The sequence below is a fragment of the Erpetoichthys calabaricus genome, chromosome 3 (genome assembly GCF_900747795.2).
Source record: "Erpetoichthys calabaricus chromosome 3, fErpCal1.3, whole genome shotgun sequence".
NCBI lineage: Eukaryota > Metazoa > Chordata > Cladistia > Polypteriformes > Polypteridae > Erpetoichthys > Erpetoichthys calabaricus.
In genome coordinates, this window is record NC_041396.2 from 307,636,457 (window position 1) to 307,655,454 (window position 18,998).

General features: G+C 44.5%; 1 protein-coding gene across 1 annotated transcript in view; it reads left to right on the top strand.

Moving 5' to 3' along the window:
- The window catches only part of mars1 (methionyl-tRNA synthetase 1), a 45,511-nt gene that overhangs the window by 11,373 nt on the left and 15,140 nt on the right, over window positions 1-18,998 (top strand). Inside the window, 5 exon segments of the mRNA XM_028792544.2 lie at window positions 8,754-8,844; window positions 9,955-10,033; window positions 18,359-18,490; window positions 18,576-18,654; window positions 18,746-18,918. Of these exon segments, the coding sequence (XP_028648377.2) occupies window positions 8,754-8,844; window positions 9,955-10,033; window positions 18,359-18,490; window positions 18,576-18,654; window positions 18,746-18,918 (554 nt within the window).

Sequence of the window (18,998 nt, forward strand, 5' to 3'; positions counted from 1 at the left end):
TGTGTTTTTGGTGGGCTGTGAGTGATCCTTGACGTGCTGAAGCACCGGTAGACGTTTACGAGCGCACAGAGGTGCAGCCCTGCTGTTCATGCATGTGGGCACTGAAATGTTATCGCGCTATACAATTAGTTAGTAAATGTGCTGAAATATATCATTTAAAATCATACATAATAAAAGAAGGTAGCAGCGCACTCTGGCAACAAACTTTGCAGCGCGGGGTAAAAAAATTGAGTGAGCGTCGATGTCCCGCAACTCAACAATGAACGGCACACGGTAAACGTCACCTGCAGGTAAAGGTGCAGACCCCGTCTAAATGCGTTTGACTACAACTAAATGTTTTAACCTGTTAACATCACACCCTTCAAACACAACACTTTACAAGTTTAAACTTCTCATTGTTTCCGTAATCGGATACCTCTGGAAATTTGACTTGCATGTCAGTCCTTTCAGCAGAGCTGCTCAACTCGTTAGACGCCATTTACACAAGTTGTTAAGGTGAGCTCTCATTTGATCTGTTTTGTGGGGTCCAAAGCACGACTAGGGGTGTCCCCGTTCCAGAACTCTTGTATTTGATAGTGTGGAAGCATAAAATATGCCAAAGATTCTCCGCTTGAAAGAAGGCTCAAGGAGTCGGAGGATAGGCAAACAGAGTAATTAGCTTTATTGCAATGATCAATAACGCGCACTCAACACAATTAAGTCAAACTGAGCGGAGCCCCAAACGAGCCACAAGTTTCAATAATCGTTTCTTATCATCCTGACCTCACTCAAGACGGCTGATTCGCTCCTTTCTCCAGCTGGCCTCTTTCAAGTTTTTATGGAAACCACCAACATTCTCCATGTTTTGCTATTCATCTTCACCCTTTGCTTTGCTTATTTTCTAGCCAGCTTTCAACTTACAGGTGTCCCCCCTCTCCGATCTCCGACGGTCTCTATCTATCATTCTCCCTCTTCTCTGTCCTTCAGGCTGATAAGATATTGGTGGTTTCAGCTAAGCTTTAATTAAAAAAGAAATATGGCATGTGCCTTTATTTAACTATTTGCTTGGCATACCTAATGTGTGTTAATGCTTACCCTAAGTTTAATGCTTAGAAATTTTCATATCTACTTATGTTAATACAAGAATATATTAGCTTTTTATTTTCCATAATACCAGTACCAGTGACATGTTGTTTGATATAACGGCAGAGTCTCATTCACTGGCTCTTTGGTAAGAGTACCTCCAGTATTCATGTGAACAATCTTCTTCTTTTGGCTGCTCCCATTAGGGCTCGTCACAGCGGATCATCTTCTTCCATATCTTCCTCTCCTCATCATCTTGTTCTGTTACACCCGTCACCTTCATGTCCTCTCTCACCACATCCATAAACCTCCTCTTCTCCTCTTCCCTGGCAGCTCTATCCTTAGCATCCTTCTCCCAATATACCCCTCATCTCTCCTCTGCACATGTCCAAACCAACACAATCTCGCCTCTCTGACTTTGTCTCCCAACCGTCCAACTTGAGCTGACCCTCTAATGTCCTCACTTCTAATCCTGTCCATCCTCGTCACACCCAATGCAAATCTAGCATCTTTAACTCTGCCACCTCCAGCTTTGTCTCCTGTGCCACCATCTCCAGCCCATATAACATAGCTGGTCTCACTACCGTCCTGTAGACCTTCCCTTTCACTCTTGCTGATACCCGTCTGTCACAAATCACTCCTGACACTCTTCTCCACCCACTCCACTCTTCCTGCCCTCTCTTCTTGACTTCTCTTCCACAATCCCCGTTACTCTGTACTGTTGATCCCAAGTATTTAAACTCCTCCACCTTCACCAACTCTACTCCCTCATCCTCACCATTCCACTGACCTCCTTCTCATTCACACACATGTATTCTGTCTTGGTGGTCCTACTGACCTTCATTCCTCTCCTCTCATATCTCCACCTCTCCAGGGTCTCCTCAACCTGCTCCCTACTCTCATTACAGATCACAATGTCACCAGCAAACATCATAGTCCACGGGGACTCCTGTCTAATCTCGTCTGTCCATCACCATTGCAAATAAGAAAGGGCTCAGAGCCGATCCCTGATGTAATCCCACTTCCGTCACTCCCACCGCAGACCTCACCACAGTCACACTTCCCTCGTACATATCCTGTACCACTCTTCTGTACTTCTCTGCCACTCCCAACTTCCTCATACAATACCACAGCTCCTCTTGAGTCACCCTGTCATGTGCTTTCTCCAGGTCCACAAAGACGCTATGGTTGCATTAAAAGGCACTAAACACACAATACAGAGATTTTATGAACAGTACCAACACCTTTAACATTCATCCATCCATCCATTTTCCAACCCACTGAATCCAAACACAGGGTTGCAGGGGTCTGCTGGAGCCAATCCTAGCCAACACAGGGCGCAAGGCAGGAACCAATCCCGGGCAGGGTGCCAACCCACCACAGGACACACACACCAAGCACACACTAAGGCCAATTTAGGACCACTAATGCACCTAACCTGCATGTCTTTGGACTGTGGGGAGGAAACCCACGCAGACACGGGGGAGAACATGCAAACTCCACTCAGGGAGGACCCGGGAAGCGAACCTAACTGTGAGGCAGCAGCGCTACCCACTGCGCCACCGTGCTGCCCCCTTTAACATTCAGTGTGACTGCATATTAGTCAGGTAGTTGAACAGCTAATAGAATTACTAAAATACAAAGCAGGGGTTGAATTTCTTTGTGTCACAGACTTCAGTCGACTTGACTTGTCAACAGGGGGACATTTTGCTTTTTACAGAAGCTCTTTAACCCTTAAACTGCCACATACTTGGAGGTTAATGCACTCCCTGGACGTCAAATCCTTTTTTGCTGCACTTTTTAAGGAAACGTCACAATTCATCCATCCATCCATTATCCAACCTGCTATATCCTAATTACAGGGTTACGGGGGGTCTGCTGGAGCCAATTCCAGCCAACACAGGGCGCAAGGCAGGAAACAAACCCCGGGCAGGGTGCCAGCCCACAGCAGGGCACACACACACATACACACCAAGCACACACTAGGGACAATTTAGGACCGCCAGTGCACTTAACTTGCATGTCTTTGGCCTGTGGGAGGAAACCCATGCAGACACGGGGAGAACATGCAAACTCCACACAGGGAGGACCCGGAAAGCGAACCCAGACAGGTCTCCTAACTGCGAGGCAGCAGCGCCGCCCCAATTCACCAAGAAAAAGTGAAATTTTAATGGAACAAGTAATGATTACTGCAACACTGATCATTTTACACCCTGCCAATGAACTGTAAAAACTATTCAAAAAAAACTACTGGAACATTCTATTATGATATGTACAGTACAAGGTGCAACTAGATAGATAGATACTTTATTAATCCCAAGGGGAAATTCCCATACTCCAGCAGCAGCATACTGATACAAAAACAAAATTAAATTAAAGAGTAATAAAAATGCAGGTATAACAGACAATAACTTTGTATAATGTTAACGTTTACCCCCCATGGGTGGAGTTGAAGAGTCGCATAGTTTGGGGGAGGAACGATCTCCTCAGTCTGTCAGTGAGCAGGACGGTGACAGCAGTCTGTTGCTGAAGCTGCTCTTCTGTCTGGAGATGATCCTGTTCAGTGGATGCAGTGAATTCTCAGTAATTAACAGGAGCCTGCTGAGCGCCCGTCGCTCTGCCACGGATGTCAAACTGACGCCATTAATGAAATTCAGTAAATCCAACTACACTTGAACTGGCTGCACAAAGAGGCCAACGCTGACACTGGCAGGCTCGTCTAGTGCAGCGGCTGAATCCCAATGATGCTGATCCACTAGGGGGCACCAGTGGTCACGAGAGCTGGCAGCTCAACAGATGTACGGCACGGACTGATCAGCTCCGGCATGCTGGCAAATTGCATTGGGAACTGACACTTGCTGCTTCTGGTGGTTTAAGGGTTAAATAAATGAATACAGAAATAGGTAGAAAGATAAATACATAGAGTATATATACACACACACAGACTTTGGTCAGAACACACACCAAAATGACTAAAAAGAGAGAAACCTTCCGACAGTCCCAGTGAGGCTCTCTACAGCCCTAGTGCTGTTGGTATTCAGGGGTCCCAGTCGTGTTTCTTGACGCACATCTGCTGAGTGACAGTCGCAGAGAGGATGGGCAGCATTCGTCATAATGTCATCTCCCCCTCTGCTACCTCTGGGGAGGGCTGGTCCAGAGTGTGTCCCATAACTGAGCCTGCCCTTGTCGTTAGTTTGTTGATGCGGTGGTCCCCTCTTGAAGTGATGTGACCCGCTCAGCACACCACACGGGCCATCACAGACTTGTAGAAGATGTGAAGGATGTCACTTGTCACATTCAAGTAACGCCGCCTCCTAAGGGTGACGAGCCTGCTCTGCTCTTTCTTCTGTAGTTCGCCTGTGTTACGAGACCAGTCCAACCTGTCATTAATGTGCATCACCGCTATAGAAAAATAAAATATCACGTCTTAGCACAAATACATATTAATCTAGTAGGAGCTATTGTAAGCATTAAAACTTAGTGTGAATTATAGTGGGGCAAAAAAGTATTTAGTCAGCCACCAATTGTGCAAGTTCTCCCACTTAAAAAGACGAGAGAGGCCTGTAATTTTCATCATAGGTAGACCTCAACTATGAGAGACAAAATGAGAAAAAAAAATCCAGAAAATCACATTGTCTGATTTTTGAAGAATTTATTTGCAATTTATGGTGGAAAATAAGTATTTGGTCAATAACAAAAGATCATCTCAATACTTTGTTATATACCCTTTGTTGGTCAAACGTTTTCTGTAAGTCTTCACAAGGTTTTCACACACTGTTGCTGGTATTTTGGCCCATTCCTTCATGCAGATCTCCTCTAGAGCAGTGATGTGTTGTGGCTGTCGCTGGGCATCACGGACTTTCCAACTCCCTCCAAAGATTTTCTATGGGGTTGAGATGTGGAGACTGGCTAGGCCACTCCAGGACCTTGAAATGCTTCTTACAAAGCCACTCCTTCGTTACCCGGGCGGTGTGTTTGGGATCATTGTCATGCTAAAAGACCCAGCCATGTTTAATCTTCAATGCCCTTGCTGATGGAAGGAGGTTTTCACTGAAAATCTGACGATACATGGCCCCATTCATTCTTTCCTTTACACAGATCAGTCGTCCTGGTCCCTTTGCAGAAAAACAGCCCCAAAGCATGATATTTCCACCCCCATGCTTTACAGTAGGTATGGTGTTCTTTGGATGCAACTCCGCATTCTTTCTCCTCCAAACACGACGTTCTATTTTGGTTTCATCTGACCATAAGACATTCTCCCAGTCCTCTTCTGGATCATCCAAATGCTCTCTAGCAAACTTCAGACGGGCCTGCACATGTACTGGCTTAAGCAGGGGGACACGTCTGGCACTGCAGGATTTGAGTCCCTGGCGGCGTAGTGTGTTACTGATGGTAGTCTTTGTTACTTTGGTCCCAGCTCTCTGCAGGTCATTCACTAGGTCCCCCCGTGTGGTTCTGGGATTTTTGCTCACCATTCTTGTGATCATTTTGACCCCACGGGGGTGAGATCTTGCGTGGAGCCCCAGATCGAGGGAGATTATCAGTGGTCTTGTATGTCTTCCATTTTCTAATAATTGCTCCCACAGTTGATTTCTTCACACCAAGCTGCTTACCTATTGCAGATTCAGTCTTCCCAGCCTGGTGCAGGTCTACAATTTTGTTTCTGGTGTCCTTTGACAGCTCTTTGGTCTTGGCCATAGTGGAGTTTGGAGTGTGACTGTTTGAGGTTGTGGACAGGTGTCTTTTATATTGATAACGAGTTCAAACAGGTGCCATTAATACAGGTAACGGGTGGAGGACAGAGGAGCCTCTTACAGAAGAAGTTACAGGTCTGTGAGAGCCAGAAATCTTGCTTGTTTGTTATTGACCAAATACTTATTTTCCACCATAATTTGCAAACAAATTCTTCACAAATCAGACAATGTGATTTTCTGGATTATTTTTCTCATTTTGTCTCTCATAGTTGAGGTCTACCTATGATGAAAATTACAGGCCTCTCTCATCTTTTTAAGTGGGAGAACTTGCACAATTGGTGGCTGACTAAATACTTTTTTGCCCCACTGTAGGTATGTTAAGTAAATAGTTAAATAAAGGCGTATGTCATATTTTGTTTTTTAGTTAAAGCTCAGGGCAAAACCACAAATATTGAGTAACTCGGAAAGACAGAGAATGACGTACAGAAACTGTCCGAGGACAGAGAAGGGGGAACAGGGGGGAACACCTGTTGTTTGAAGGACGGTTAGGAAATTAGGGAAGCAAGGAAAGAAAGTAAGAGAGAAACTGAGAACAATATTGGACAGCAGAGGCATTGTTACAAGTGAGGTCAAGAGGATAAGAAATGATTATAGAAACTGTGATTTTTTTTTGGCCTGTTCGGGGCTCAGCTCAGTTTGGCCTAATTGGGTTGAGTCCGTCTTATTGTTTATTGCAATAAAGCTAATTACTCTGTTTGCCTATCCTCCGACTCCTACAGCCTTTATTCAAAGTGCGTATTTTTTGCTTCAACACCTCCACATCCACTCCCTGAATGAGTGGCTGCTCACGGAGGCTTTTTGGTGCTGTGAAAACCTTCTGTCAGTGTAACATCAAGTGGGGCGCTGTAGTCTTGGGCCGATTTCAGTGTAGGATTTAGAAAGCCGCTGAAATTGCCATATTAACACCAGGGTGGAAACGGGGCTGCAGCTCTAGTCATGGTGAACTGGAAGAGCATTCATAATACACACTAAAGAATAGGTACGTATCATGGAAAATGAATATAAGCAGGGATTTAACAGAACTAGCAATTTATAAAGTCATAGACTTTGAAAAAGGCCAAAATTATGAGAGAAATCCGTTCAAATGAGCAAACAAATAAGGAGTACGGTGTTCAAACTCCAGTAGTTTAAACATACGTGAACATGGCAAAAGTAAAGACATTATTTTGAAAAAAGGAAAAATATTAAATTTAAAAAAATAATAATTTGAGACTACAGGGAATAAATATACAACAATATAGAGTGTTGAAATGTAACAATTAAGTCAATCAATTAATACAAATGGAGAACACATACATGTGTGTAATACAAAATCAATGCTGTCCCCTCAACTTTCTCATATACTGCGATATGGGGATGGATATTTGAGGAGTAAACCACAAGACAAGGATTATTTTTTTATATTATGGACATTTAAAGAACCATTAACAACAAATCAAATCAATAATAAACTGAACAATTATTAGAAAAGTAAAGTGGAATAAATTGGACTCTGCAGCTGCAAGAATAAAAGGTATAGTGCCACTTCCAGTTAGCAGGAATAGCTCAGAAGTTGATAGAAATCTACGTGTTTGTACCTTTAATACTTGCATGCAAAATTTGGTTGCCCCAAGTGGAAGCGAGCTCAAGCTATCGTCTTTAGACACAGAATTCCAAAAATGGTGTTTTCCGACTCGGGGAGGTCTAAAACATGGAGATTCATCAACATCTCGAAATGGAATCTTTGGAGGATTCCAGTAGTTTCCCTGTGTAAGAAAGTAAAACTAGGACTGTCCTTTTTTTTAAATCTGTGAAACCTTGGAAGAGGCCAGAAGATCATTTAGTCTTCGTGTGAACGCTGATGAGCCTTGTCTGTTGAGTTCAGTGGACTTGTTCTCACGAATCTCTTATTTCTTCCTGAACTCTCTGTGGCTCTTTGTGGTTTTACTTTTTAGAGAAGTTTAATGTCTTTGGACCTTCTCCTGACATTTTTGCTCATCTTGGTGCCACACTCTCACCACCTCTCAACGCTCTGGGCTTTGAGGTGACGTGGGATTGAGAAAGTGAGGAGTATTAAATTAGTCACATTTATTAAAATGTTAAAACCGATACTTGTCAATATTTTTGAGACCCCCCAGTCCAAACGTTAAACTCCCTGTGTGACTGGTCCGTTTGACGTCAATCTCCTATTTGTGTGTCCTTCTTGTTCTTGTTCTTCTTGTGTTTCTTACATGAGACGTTGGACTTGCTGTAACTGCGGGGTCCGAGTACACTTCCAGAATTGGACCATTCACTAGACTGACTGTTAACTTGTAGTCGACGAATCTTAACAATTGAAACGTGTGACATGTTTGCCCTTTCTGTGTTTGTCACATGTTATACTCGTGAGCATTAGTGTGCCCCACAGAGATTCACAGACACCTGGAATAAGGGACCACGTCGTTTGATAGACCGTAGCACTTTAGGGACCTTCAAAACTCGACGTGATGTTCTTTTGGAAGAGTTAAGTGGACAGCACTGGTGCGCTTTGTTTGGTTGAGTGGCCAGGCCTCGTCCAGATTGTTCTATTGTCAGCAGCAGGCACAATGCCCAGAGGTGGGCGACTGGACTGATGCCACAGCTCCAGGGTTCGGTAATCAGGAGAGGCTGATGGAGTCGATTCATTCAAGTTAAGGGGACTGGGATGAAGAGGTGACAAGTGATAGAGGGGGGAGTCAACATAATGGACGCCTTCTGGTGCTTCAGAATGAGCTCACCTGAATACTGTTTTTAAGGAGAAACAACTGGCTTATGGTAATCCTCACCATGTTAATCTCTCGTCACCCACTGGCCACAGTCTGTTAACAAGCCTTGTAACTCAGAGTGGTCTGAACTACTAGCTGGACCCTACAGGCATTGGGCTGGGGTGCTGGGGGTGGGCTTCTCATCCACTAATGCCGTCTCTCTCTTTCGTTGCAGAGTGCATTGTGCCATTTCTTGGGCATTCAAAGCTGCCTGCCCTGTTGCTGGACAACGGTAACTTCCTGTTTTCTTCAAATGTCATTTGTCGGTAAGTAAGAGTTGCCAGGCACCAGTACTCTTTGGGTAGGCTGACGGTAGCACATGATCATTTCTTTCCTGCCACAGCCAGCGCTTTCGATTTGACCAACCTGCCAATCTTTACATAAGATGCCCAATAAAGGGCGCTTTACGTGGCAAGTGAGTACAGCGAAAAGGGACAACAGTGAGGGTTCTGTAGAGTCGGGATGAGCACAGTGGAGTCCTTTGGAGGAGAAAGTGTGAACTGCCTATGAGGGTAGGAGTACAACGGGGGGTGAGTCTTGGCGCACTGACTGAGGGTAGCAGCAAGGCAGAGACATTTGGGAGCACAGGTGCCACCAAGACATAGTGTATTGCTGGGGAAATAGTGTAGCAGTGTCCGGGGAGCGGATGCCGCCAACCTGAATAAGCAAGTCATTGGCGTAAGTGAGTGGCCTGCTGCCAATGGTCAAGCAGCTCAATGTGACTCAAGTCCTTCGAGGAGCTGAATATTGGCATCAGTGTGAGTCGGCCACAGATGCGCTTTGATATTTTTGTGCTGCGCTCTGGCAGATTAAGATGAGCTGTTTAGGCCTCACCTCTCAGTCTCCGAAGTGCCAAGCTATGTGCAAATCAGGAGAACATGAAGGGTAGCGGATGTCTAGTAATTTGAGCCTTCTGCCCTCATCTGAAGGGGCACAAAGGCAGACAGATGTACCCACCGCAGAGATTCGAATGTTGGTGACCAGAACTGCTTGATGCAGGAGTTGGGCTGGACCCCCCAGAACATTAGAAAAACTGTGATGAGAACAGGCCATTCAGCCCAACAAGCCCATCATCCTGTCCCCCTCCAAGTTGAGACCTGAAGTCCCCTAAAATCCTTCTCTCCACCACACTGCCTGCTAACTTATTCCACGTGTCTGTGGCTCTTTGCATGAAGAAAAATGTTCAGACATTTCTGTTTAGGTTTGCCATTAGTAAGTTTCCAAACGTGTCATCATGTTAGTGTTGCTGCGTTTCGAACATTGGAACACAAGATGGCTGCCCCATTGGTGTCTGATGCTGATGTAGGGGGTTGTGGGAGCTTGTCAGATTCCATTTGGACTCTCTCTCTGACTTTTCACTCTTGTTTGCATTTCAGATACCTCCTGACGTCGGGTGGAGATGAGACGAGCACCGCTGTGGGCCAGTGGCTGGAGTGGGAGACGCTGGATCTGCAGGTGAGCCTGTCCTGAATGTTTGGGTAAATGACAAAGACGTCCGGCGCGAGCTTTGATGACCTGACCGAGGATGGTGTGCAGTTGTGAGGCCCATGGAACAGACCCCGAGGAGGTGGCTGTGCAGACCTTGGGACCGCTTTAGGCCCACGAGTGTTTGCCTTGTGACCTGCCATAGGGGAGTCCCTGGTGTTTGGCTTTTGAGACTTGTAGATTCTGTCAGCACTGTGCTTTACGTCCAGAGGAATTAGAAAATGATTGATTTTATTTAGAAACGACCCGTCATTACAGAGTGCATCTCCATCAAGCCAAATAAAATATGCAGGCAAGTACAAGAAGACGACAAACACGAAACCTGGCACTCGACCCTCACACGGCTAGAGAGTCCATCTAGAATGGAGCTTTGGGGAGAACAGAATGGCAGCTAAAATAAAAAAGGCTGAGTGTAGACCTGGCGGGTTTACTTTGAAAGGTACATTAGGGCAGGGGTCGCAAAGTCCATTCCTGGAGGACCACCGTGGCTGCAGGTTTTCATTCTAACCCTTAATCAGTGACCTGTTTTTGCTGCTAATTAACTTCTTTTGAACTCATTTGAATTGACTTGTTCTTGAAGTCTCCGACCCCTTCATTGTTTCTTTTTCCTTTAATTAGCAGCCAAACAATAAGGAGATACAAAATGAGCCAAAACAACTGGTGTCCATCACACAATATCTGAAAATAAAGAATGATGAAGGTGTCGGGGAAAGTCGATCTTCTCAGGTCCCCAAAACATTTTAACAGGGCTGCTCTTAGAAAAGAGAAGTTCAACAATTTCAGAAATGTGTAATGCACCATGAGAGCAGCAACAAGCCATGAAATTAAAGAATGAGTTTAATTAAAAACAAGAATTGGCACCTCATTAAGCAACTGGTTGGAGTGAAATTGGGAGTTTCAAATTTCATTTCTGTTTGGGTGCAATTTAACTAAAAGAAATGAAGCAAATCAGAGGAACAAACCTTAAAAAAACAATTCAATTAAAATTAATTCACCAGAAGTTAATTAGCAGCATAAAGAGGACACTCACTTTAAAAAAAAAAAAAAAAAAAAAAAGGGTTAGAATGAAAACCTGCAGCCACGGTGGTCCTCCAGGACTGGACTTGGTGAACCCTTGCATTAGGGGAGTGAGGTCTCCAGTGTTCTCGGCAGATCCTCTTACAGACAGCCTGATTTGTACCAATGTGAGAGAACACACAACATGGCTGGAGAGGCCGGACTGGGCCAAGCACAGCGAGCCTTGAAGTGGATTTTACAAGTTTTTTTTTTTTTAATTTACCACTAGGGGGCTCTGCCCCCCTTTCCCTGACACCCCGCTCACTTCGCTCGCCAACCCTGTGCGCGACATTTCCTAGGTCTGCAGTTTGCATCGAATTGTGCTGTGCTTTCTGTTAAACACGAATATCAACTCTGTCTTTGATATCTCCATCTTTCAAAGCTATTAGCGCTGACAATTCGTCACATGGTAGTTTATTATATTACTACTAGTCATTTAGCCCGTTACAATAACGGGCGCTAGAACAGTAGTGCATAAACATTAGTAGGTACAGTCTATATTAAATGGCAAGGGACCTTGACCTCATTCTTTTTGTTGGTCGTATTTTTCTTTCTTTCAGCCTTACTTTTGTTGATGTTTACTTGCTGAGCTGACCGTTCTTCGTGGGCTGCCGCCGTGTATTCTGTGTCTTTAATTTTCTGTGACAGTAATACTGTCTTGTATGTCCGCTGGCTTGTACGTCCGTAATATACCTTTAATTTTCTCTGCCGGTAATACAGGCGTGTGCGTCAGTAATAAGCCTTTAATCTCCTCTGACAGTAATACTGGCTTGTATGTGGCTGTAATATGCGTCACTGTATTGTGTACCTTTAATTTCCTCTCGCAGTAATACTGGTTTGTATTTTCGTAAAACGCCTCTCACTTTCTCTGACAGTAATATTGCGCATCGCACCGTGCCCCGCGCATGCACACTTCACCAGAAGACACACACACACGGACACCTGGACGCACACAGGGATTTTATTAAAGAGGATGCGAGTGTGATCTTTCGGATTCATATAGAAATCCAAAAAAACTTCTTTGTCCATGTTTTTCGGATAAAGTTTGTGTAAAGTGCGATACTTTTGGACATATGGATTTGTATCCATTATTGGCTGTAGAATTTCTAATACGTCTGATCATTTATCGCTTGTCCGTGATCACTGCATCCACTAAATAGTATCATCTCCAGACAGAAGAGCAGCTTCAGCGACAGACTGCTGTCACCGTCCTGCTCCACTGACAGACTGAGGAGATCGTTCCTCCCCCAAACTATGCGACTCTTCAATTCCACCCAGGGGGGTAAACGTTAACATTTAACATTATACAAAGTTATTGTCTTTTTTTCACCTGCATTATTATCATTCTTTAATTTAATATTATTTATTGTATCAGTATGCTGCTGCTGGTAAATGTGAATTTCCCATTGGGATTAATAAAGTATCTATCCTATCTATCCTATCTATCCTATCTATCCTATCTATCCTTCTATCTATCTATCTATCTATCTATCTATCCTATCTATCCTATCTATCCTATCTATCTATCTATCCTATCTATCTATCTAAATATACACCTGACTGAATTGTGGCTTCTTTGAAATTAAACTTGTCATAGCTTTAATTGTTGCGGGACCACAGGTTCTCATAGCGTATGGTCCTGAATCGTGTAAATGTACATTTTGAGCATTGAATGATGCGAACGCGAAAAGATTATTTTGCCTGTAGTGTTTGTGGATTTCACTTTCACTGAACAACAAATCTTTTCATTCTCGCGGATACGCCTCTTCATTGGGAGGCAACACTACTTTATCCTGATGGCAACATGAATTAGACGATCTACAAGTCTCTGACTTAAACTTTAAAGCCTTACAATATCTACATACTTCTGACATATCACCTATGTCCATATATTCAATCTCTTTTGGCTTTTACCTTTTCGTCAATATCGCATTAAATTTTGATTCTGTGTTTGGAATTACAACATGATAACACAATGTATAACTTCCCGTGAGTGAATATCGTTTCTTTCTCCCTGCAAGAACTGTGTCTGACAATAGCATTCATGTAAATGAGAAATGATTGACCCGTATGTGTGGTTGTAAATGTTTTAAATGTGGCAGGACTTTTCCAAATCTCTTTGCATAAAGTCTTGTCTCATGGGGCTTGACATTTTCTCTCACAGGATTTCACTTTCACCAAATAACAAATCTTTAAATTCTCGCTGATACACCTCTTCATTGAGATGAAACACTACTTTTCCCTGATGGCAACATGAATTAGATGATCTGCAAGTCTCTAACTTAAACTTTAAAGCCTTACAATACCTACATACAGTCATATGAAACAGTTTGGGACCCCCTCTTAATTCTTTGGATTTTTGTTTCTCGTTGGCTGAACTTCCTTTTAATGTCTGACATGCCTTATGGACACAGTAGGATTTCAGCAGTGACATGAAGTTTATTGGATTAACAGAAAATATGCAACATGCATCATAACCAAATTAGACAGGTGCATAAATGTGGGCACCCCAACAGAGATATGACATCAATACATAGTTGAGCCTCCTTTTGTCCTCTAGACGCTGTCCTCCTATAGCCTCTGATGAGTGTCTGATTCTGGATGGAGGTCTTGTTCACCATTCTTCCATACAAAATCTCTCCAGTTCAGTTCAATTTGATGGACAGCCTGCTTCAAATCATCCCATAGATTTTCGATGATATTCAAGTCAGGTGACTGTGACAGCCATTCCAGAACATTGTACTTCTCCCTCTGCATGAATGCCTTTGTAGATTTCCAACTGTGTTTTGGCTCATTGTCTTGCTGGAATATCCAACCCCTGTGTAACTTCAACTTTGTGACTGATGTTTGAACATTATCCTGAAGAATTTGTTGATATTGGGTTGAATTCATCTAACCCTCGACTTTAACAAGGACCCCAGTCCCTGAACTAGCCACACAGCCCACCACACAGCATGATGGAACCTCCACCAACTTTGACAGTAGGTAGCAGGTGTTTCTCTTGGAATGCGGTGTTCTTCTTCCGCCATGCAAAGCACTTTTTGTTCTGACCAAATAACTCCATTTGTGTCTCATCAGTCCAAAGCACTTTGTTCCCAAATGAATCTGGCTTGTCTAAATGAGCATTGGCATACAACAAGCGACTCTGTGGTGTGAGTGCAGAAAGGGCTTCTTTCTCATCACCCTGCCATACAGATGTTTGAATTGTAGAATGATGTACAGATACGCCATCTGCAATAAGATGTTCTTGCAGGTCTTTGGAGGTGATCTGTGGTTGTCTGTCACCATTCTCACAATCCTGCTCTTGTGCCGCTCCTGTATTTTTCTTGACCTGCCAGACCTGCTGGTTTAACAGCAACTGTGCCTGTGGCCTTCCATCTCCTGATTCCATTCCTTACAGTTACAGAAACTGACAGTTTAAACCTCTGAGATGGCTTTTTGTAGCCTTCCCCTAAACCAGGAGACTCAACAATCTTTGTTTTCTGATCTTTGGAGAGTTGCTTTGAGGATCCCATGCTGTCACTCTTCAGAGGAGAGTCAAAGGGAAGGAAGAACAACTTGTAATTGACCACCTTAAATCCCTTTATATCTCATGATGGGACACACTGGTCTATGAAGTTCAAGGCTTAACAAGCTCATCTAACCAATCAGCATTGAGCAGTGACAGGCATTCAAATCAGCACAATGACAAGGGGACCCACATTTGTGCACAGCCAGTTTGTCACATTTGATTTAATTTCATACAACTAAATACTGCGTCACTAAAAATCTTTGTTCAGAAAACACCGCAGTACTCCTAGGAAATGAAAGACATACCACTGTTATCTTTATTGTTGAAAGGAGAGTCAATTATTATGCAGGCTGAGAGGGGTCCCCAAACTTTTTCATTTGACTGCACTTCTGTCATATCACCTTTGTCCATATCAATTTGATCTTTTTTCGCTGTTCCGTTATTTCACCAAGTAATAATTTCCATTTGTTAGCATTAATGCGATCTTTACTTTCAGTTTTTTGAGACCTTCGAATTTTCCTACTTTCATAATCTCAAACCTGCTCTGCATGTGTATCGCGCCAACGTTTTTGAATTCTTTACGACGTTCTACTTTGTCTTCTACTCTTTGTCTTTTATTTCCGCCCTGCTCGCACCTTTATAAGAGCTGAGAGTGCAGGAACTGTGTCTGACAATGGCATTCACACCAATGAGAGGTGAGTGGACCGCAGGCCTGGAGATTTAACCACAGGACTTGAAGTGATCTCTGTGGAAAAAGTCACATCTCGACCCAGGATTTTTTCTGTATATAACAGAGAGATTTCTTTGGACACCATTTTGTGGCTAGTCCGCAGTTGTAGGAATGGTCACATAGGTCTCAACCTCAATGCCAATTACAAACAGAGGTTAGAAGGATTTGTTTTATTCCAGTCACTTTCTACATGAGTTTGTAAATCAATTCCCAAAGACTGAACTTCTCATTCCCATTTTGACTTTGGTTTTTGCTTAGTGTTTAGGTCTCTGTGACAGTGTGGCTTGAGTTCCTGGTTACAATCCTGGTGTGTTTCTTTGCTGGTCCTCTATTGGGTGGCAGCGCCCTGGTCAACAACTGCTTTTTTTCGTATTTTGGGTTCCCCAGGTGTGGACTTTGCATGTTCTCCCCGTGTCTGTGTGATTTTCCTTCAGGTGCTCCAGTTTCCTCCCACAGTCCAAGGGCATGTAGGTTAGGTGGACTGGTAACACTAAATTGGCCTGTGTATATATGTGTGTGTGTGTGTTTACAACAACAACATTTATTTATATAGCACATTTTCATACAAATAATGTAGCTCAAAGTACTTGTTTAGCCTGTGATGGTCTGGCACCCTGTCCAAGGATTGTTCCTCCCTTTGAAGCCCCCTAGTGTCTTCTTAGGTGCCACCAACCCTGCTCAGGAGGGTGAGTATGGAGTGGTGTGGTACTTCACAAATCCCTATGCCATCATTTCCGTTCCTTAAAGTTTGTTAACAACATAATGAAGAGGAGCTGCCTGACTTTTCCTCCACGCTGGCTGGTGACAGAGGAGGAAAGCTGGGCAGGTGGCCTTAATGACGATTCTGATTACAGTGTGTCAGAAGTCTGCTGAAAGATGAACCGTCGCCCCAGTCTGAGGTCAAGAGCGCTCTGGAGCAGGTTTTCATCCAGGATGTCTCTGTACATTGCTGCAGTCATCTTTCCCTTTATCCTGACTAGTCTCCCAGTCCCTGCCGCTGAAAAACATCCCCACAGCATGATGTTGCCACCACCATGCTTCACTGTAGGAATGGTGCCAGGTTTCCTCCAAACGTGACGCCTGGCATTCACACCAAAGAGTTCAATCTTTGTCTCATCAGACCAGAGAATTTTCTTTCTCATGGTCTGAGAGTCCTTCAGGTGCCTTTTGGCAAACTCCAGGCAGGCTGCCATGTGCCTTTTACTAAGGAGTGGCTTCCGTCTGGCCACTCTACCATACAGGCCTGATTGGTGGATTGCTGCAGAGATGGTTGTCTTTCTGAAAGGTTCTCCTCTCTCCACAGAGGACCTCTGGAGCTCTGACAGAGTGACCATCGGGTTCTTGGTCACCTCCCTGACTAAGGCCCTTCTCCTCCAATTGCTCAGTTTAGATGGCCGGCCAGCACTAGGAAGAGTCCTGGTGATTTTGAACTTCTTCCACTTATGGATGATGGAGGCCACTGTGCTCATTGGGACCTTCAAAGCAGCAGAAATTTTTCTGTAACCTTCCCCAGATTTGTGCCTCGAGACAATCCTGTCTCGGAGGTCTACAGACAATTCCTTTGACTTGATGCTTGGTTTGTGCTCTGACATGAACTGTCAACTGTGGGACCTTCTATAGACAGGTGTGTGCCTTTCCAAATCATGTCCAGTCAACTGAATTTACCACAGGTGGACTCCAATGAAGCTGCAGAAACATCTCAAGGATGATCAGGGGAAACAGGATGCACCTGAGCTCAGTTTTCAGCTTCATGGCAAAGGCTGTGAATACTTATGGACATGTGATTTCTCAATTTTTTTATTTTTAATAAATTTGCAAAAACCTCAAGTAAACTTTTTTTCACGTTGTCATTATGGGGTGTTGTGTGTAGAATTCTGAGGAAAAAAAATGAATTTAATCCATTTTGGAATAAGGCTGTAACATAACAAAATGTGGAAACAGTGATGAAGTGCTGTGAATACTTTCCGGATGCACTGTATATGTAATACATACACACACACACACACACCGGCCAGCCACAACATTAAAAGCACCTGCCAGTCAGTGTGTATGTCCCCCGTCCCCCCCGTCATGGACCTCTACAAGACCTCTGAAGGTGCCCTGTGGTTTCCTGCCTCCAGGACGTTGGCAGCAGATCCTTTCAATCCAGTGAGTTGGGAGGTGGGCCCTCCATGCCAAACTTGACTTAGCCACCAAAATCCCTGGATCTCAATGTGATCGAAACACCTGTGCTGGAAAAAACAGCACCTTGCACTCTTTGTTGTGTTCCTCAAACCGTTCCTGTACAATTTTTTTGTGGTGTAGCAGGGTGCATCATCTTTCTGAACCACAACACCGTCATGAAGGGTTGTCTGCAACTATCTTTAGGTTGGTAACATCCACATGAATGCCAGAACTCAAGGATTCCCAGCAGCACGTTGCCCAGAGCATTACTGCCTTTGCAGGCTCGCCTTCTCCCCATTACTGCATCCTGCTGCCCTCTTTTCCCCTGGTAAATGATGCCCCATGCACCTGTCCATCCAGATGATCCAAATGAAAACCTGATTCATCAGACCAGACCCGTTTATTTATATTCCTTATACCCATGCCACTCCCATGCCATTTGTAGGCACTTGTGGTGGTGGACAGGGGTGTCAGCATTGGCACTCTGATCAGTCCTTCGGCTGCACAGTGAAATGTTCTCACATCTTGATGCCCCCTGAAATTACAGTGTTCTGTATTCAAGGGTAAAACCCCACTTCTCTCTGCCGATTCTTGGCATACCCGCTTTAAAACTGCTTGTTGAGCCCCTGCTTGCTAGGACAGACATTTTAACGTGTGCCATCCCTTCATCAAACGGGTGGTTTCAGTGCTGCCCTTTCATCCACATTTTTGGTTGCCCCTCCTGCCCACTCCTAGTCCGGCTCATTATTTATGTTTGGCTGCTCGGGTCTCTGAAAGTCTGAATTTACTCCTCTGCCAGTCATTCTGTCTGACGTCGCTCTGCTTTTTCCCCCAGCCTGTTGCCCTGCACGCCCTGCGCCTGGCTGTTCTGCAGGACAAGAAGAGCGAGGCACTGGAAAGTCTCCGGCCGAGCCTGTCCTATATCGAGCGGAGCTTACAGAAGACCGGAAAGACCTTTCTGACATCGGTAAGACCTCCACCAAGCGTCCTTTACCACTGTGGCCTGCAGTTCTCCTCGGTGCCATCCCTTTTCTCCCTTTTACCACCTGCAGGATGAACTGTCGGCTGCAGATGTCGTTTTGTGGGGGACTCTGTATCCACTTCTCTCTGAGCCCATGCTATTGACAGCCGGTAAGTTGAGGCCCTGTTGGGCGCTTAGGGAGATGAGACAGGCCATGCCATGGACACAAGGGTCTCATCTCCCTGTTTCTTGTCTTTTTAGTGGACTTCAAAGCTCTAACTGCCTGGTTTCAGAGAGTGGGCTCCTTTCCGGCTTGTAAGAAAGCATCAGATGGCACATTCAAGGGGCACGGCCTACAGAGTTTGAAGTCGTACCTTCAGAGGCAGCCGACAAACTCCACGCAGGCCACTAGAGCGACAACGGACGATCCGACGGTAAAGGTCTCGTGATGACTGTGCCAAGGGCAGTGCCCACTTGCAGTCTTTATGTACCCTTACTCTGGCTCTGTGTGCAG